The sequence below is a fragment of the Mesitornis unicolor genome, unplaced genomic scaffold (genome assembly GCF_000695765.1).
Source record: "Mesitornis unicolor isolate BGI_N332 unplaced genomic scaffold, ASM69576v1 scaffold18899, whole genome shotgun sequence".
Classification (NCBI taxonomy): Eukaryota; Metazoa; Chordata; class Aves; order Mesitornithiformes; family Mesitornithidae; genus Mesitornis; species Mesitornis unicolor.
The window spans coordinates 25,607-28,552 of record NW_010208162.1 but is presented as its reverse complement, the minus strand read 5'-3'; the positions used below and the strand labels follow the sequence as shown (position 1 = coordinate 28,552).

The following is a 2,946-nucleotide window of genomic DNA, read 5'->3' as shown; positions in this document are numbered from 1 at the left end:
TCTTCACAAGTTTTCCAAGAACTGGATGTGAAAAAGCAGTGGTTAATCTCTGGCTCCATCAAAGTCAAAAGTTGGCTTTGTGGTTGCTTTGCACAGCAGCTGGGCTTGATTCTGTACATTTTAGAAAGGTTTTAAAGGGTCTTTCAAGCTCCAGACTATTTCCTGAAACAGAAAAAGAAAAAAGAAAGTTTTCTAGAGAAATTCAGTGGAAAGGATACAAATGAAAATGAACCCCACACCCCCCCCTCCCCCCATTGTACAGCAAGAAAGCAGCTTTCTGTACTATAGCACAAAGAAAGACTTCTGTGATGAGATGCCAAAGGCAGACTAGTAACTGCCAGACAGGTCGCACACATTCTATAGCCATCCTTTTGACCCAGGTGCTGTAATGTCACTTTTCTGGCTATTGTAGAAAACAGCCATGTCAAGATGAGTGGGAGGACTATTGGCCTTTCACTGCAGGTTTCCTTTCTTGAGTATTCACCTTCCCACTGTATTTATGGTATGCAGTCTCTTAATTAACTGTGTGACCAAAACCTCAGCATTTAAATAAAGACATCAGATAAACTAGCTGTGTTGAAGAGCATGTAAGAACTGAAAGAACACTGAATTCGGTCAGAAAACAGATTTCTGCTTTACTTAGTACTGCATTCTTCTTACAAGGACTGGACACATGGCGTATTAACTATTGTAGAGTCTGGTTTGGTGACAGCGTAGTTGATAGTCATGGCAAATGTTAAGAAAGTTGTAATAGTGTTAGACTCTTGCTATTAATACTGGGAGAAAATAACATTCACTGTAAAAAAAGCAAGATGGAGCATATTAACTTTTGTTGAATGTGGCAAATCTTATGATTCTCTAATGATTTATGGTCTTGCTTCTTTACGTTGTCCACTAGATTGGAGGACCTGCGAGTGAAGTTAGAGAATGAAGGACTGGTCAATATCTCATATGTTGTTGTCAACCATCAGGGAACTCACTCCCAGAGGAAATTTCACCTGTTGAAAGAAAGTGTTTCAGAGTACATTACTGTCTACCAGCAAGAAGAACAGCAAACTGATGTCTGGACTACCTTAAATGGAAACAAAGATGACTTTCTCATCTATGACAGGTCTGTGTTTAGAAGGGAACACTGGAAAATATTTGCATGTATTTAGAGTAACTATTTGAAAATCTCTCTATTATTTCATTGATTTGCAAATAACCTGATTACACAACAAAGATGTCATAATCAACTTCTAAGCTGCATTTAGTAAAGCCATTACTGGAGAAAGGAAGCTACAAAAGAAAAGTCTGCTTTTGCTTAAGTAAGTCTGGAAAAAAAAACTTCATTACATCCATGCATGTGAAAGTGGAATCAAACGAGAAAAGCTGTCTGTGTTCTCATGAAAACGTTCTGACCAGAGTTGTTGCAAATACAATGTAATGATATGGAAAAATTAGGTGAAACTATCAACTTTGGAAGAAAATAGCTTTCTTATCATGGGGTTCTGGGACGTGCATCTTTTGGCAGTAATAATGCTTTAATTGAAATCTTGATTTTTCAGTTTTGATGTGATGCAAATTGTTTGGCAGGTCCTGCACTTCTAACATGTCCATCTTAGCTACTGTTATGTTACTGTAAAGAACATTCTTAGTTCATACTGTAGCACTATTAATTTTAATAACGAATTGGAAAGTTACTTAACTTTTTTAGTAATGTGATGAAATTTCACAAATAAGCTAAATTAGGCTTGTGGGATGAAACTAGCACTGGAATGATCTTTAGAAAATGATTGCATGTTACAGCAGCAAATATGCCTGAGAATGGAATGCTGCTGTCATATGATGGACAAATAGAACAAGGTTGTTTATAGTCTGTGGAGGGGCCTCAAAGCTGATGCCTGGCCCGTGATACACCTACACTATGAATTGGTTTGGCACTGGTTTCGCCAGTGGTTTCATTATGGTTCTAGGAATATATGTCCTTATTGTACCTTTATTGGCAATGAAGTCTTCATTGCTGGTCCAAGCTTGACGTGTGCTGCAGACAGGTAGGAAGCTCAGGCTGGAGGACTGTGTGCTGACACTGCAGGTGGGGTACTTAACCAGACGCCCTTGTGTACAAGTTATGCACTTACTCCAGCCCCTTGAACGTACTAGCTGTGTACTAAAGTGCATACCAGAATGCTCAAGTACAGTGAGAGCATGGGGCAAATAGGCACCATAAAAATCCCCTAATGCATGCTAAATCACTAATGCAAATGCACCGCAATGCAGATTCCAATCAAAACACATTATGTTGCATAAAAACATTCTTTGTAAGGATGCAGCAACCATGTGGGATTTGTAGCACTGTGCAAACAGCCCTCCTCATTAGCAAGATAGGTCTGTAAGGAGCGTGCCTTTGCTAGTTGAAATGCTGCTGAAGTAGAGGCCTCTGCCAGAGCAGTTACTACATCAGCCAGAAATCACACCTCACACTACTGACTGATGTGGCTGTGTGAGCAGATGTTTGTAAGGCAGATACTGGTTTTGCCTGTAAACTGCTTAGACAGAAAGACTCTCCATGGGACTGTACAGTGTGGGTGGATTGATGCGAATAAAATAAGGTATGATAATAAAAGATAGTTCATTTTAGGTATGTGTATGTATATGTAAGCACAGAGTTCTTTCTCTCCTTAGATGTGGCCGTCTAGTGTATCATCTGGGTCTGCCCTATTCCTTCCTGTCTTTCCAATATGTAGAAGAATCTATTAAGATTGCCTACTGTGAAAACAAGTGTGGAAACTGCTCTTACACGGTATTTTCTTGTTTTATTGTATACATGTTAGGAAAGGAAACTGGATTTAACTGGTTCTTAAAAAAATTATTTCAATGTATTTAATCCAAAAGACATGATTTATGATCTGCACATTCCATGTGTCTTGACAGAGAGGTTTTAAACATTTTTTCAAAGTGAATTAG

General features: G+C 38.8%; 1 protein-coding gene across 1 annotated transcript in view; it reads left to right on the top strand.

Moving 5' to 3' along the window:
• SEPP1 (selenoprotein P, plasma, 1) overlaps nucleotides 1–2,946 on the top strand; it is a 6,181-nt gene that overhangs the window by 1,072 nt on the left and 2,163 nt on the right. The window contains 2 exon segments of the mRNA XM_010192406.1: nucleotides 899–1,111; nucleotides 2,665–2,782. Coding sequence (XP_010190708.1) covers nucleotides 899–1,111; nucleotides 2,665–2,782 — 331 coding nt within the window.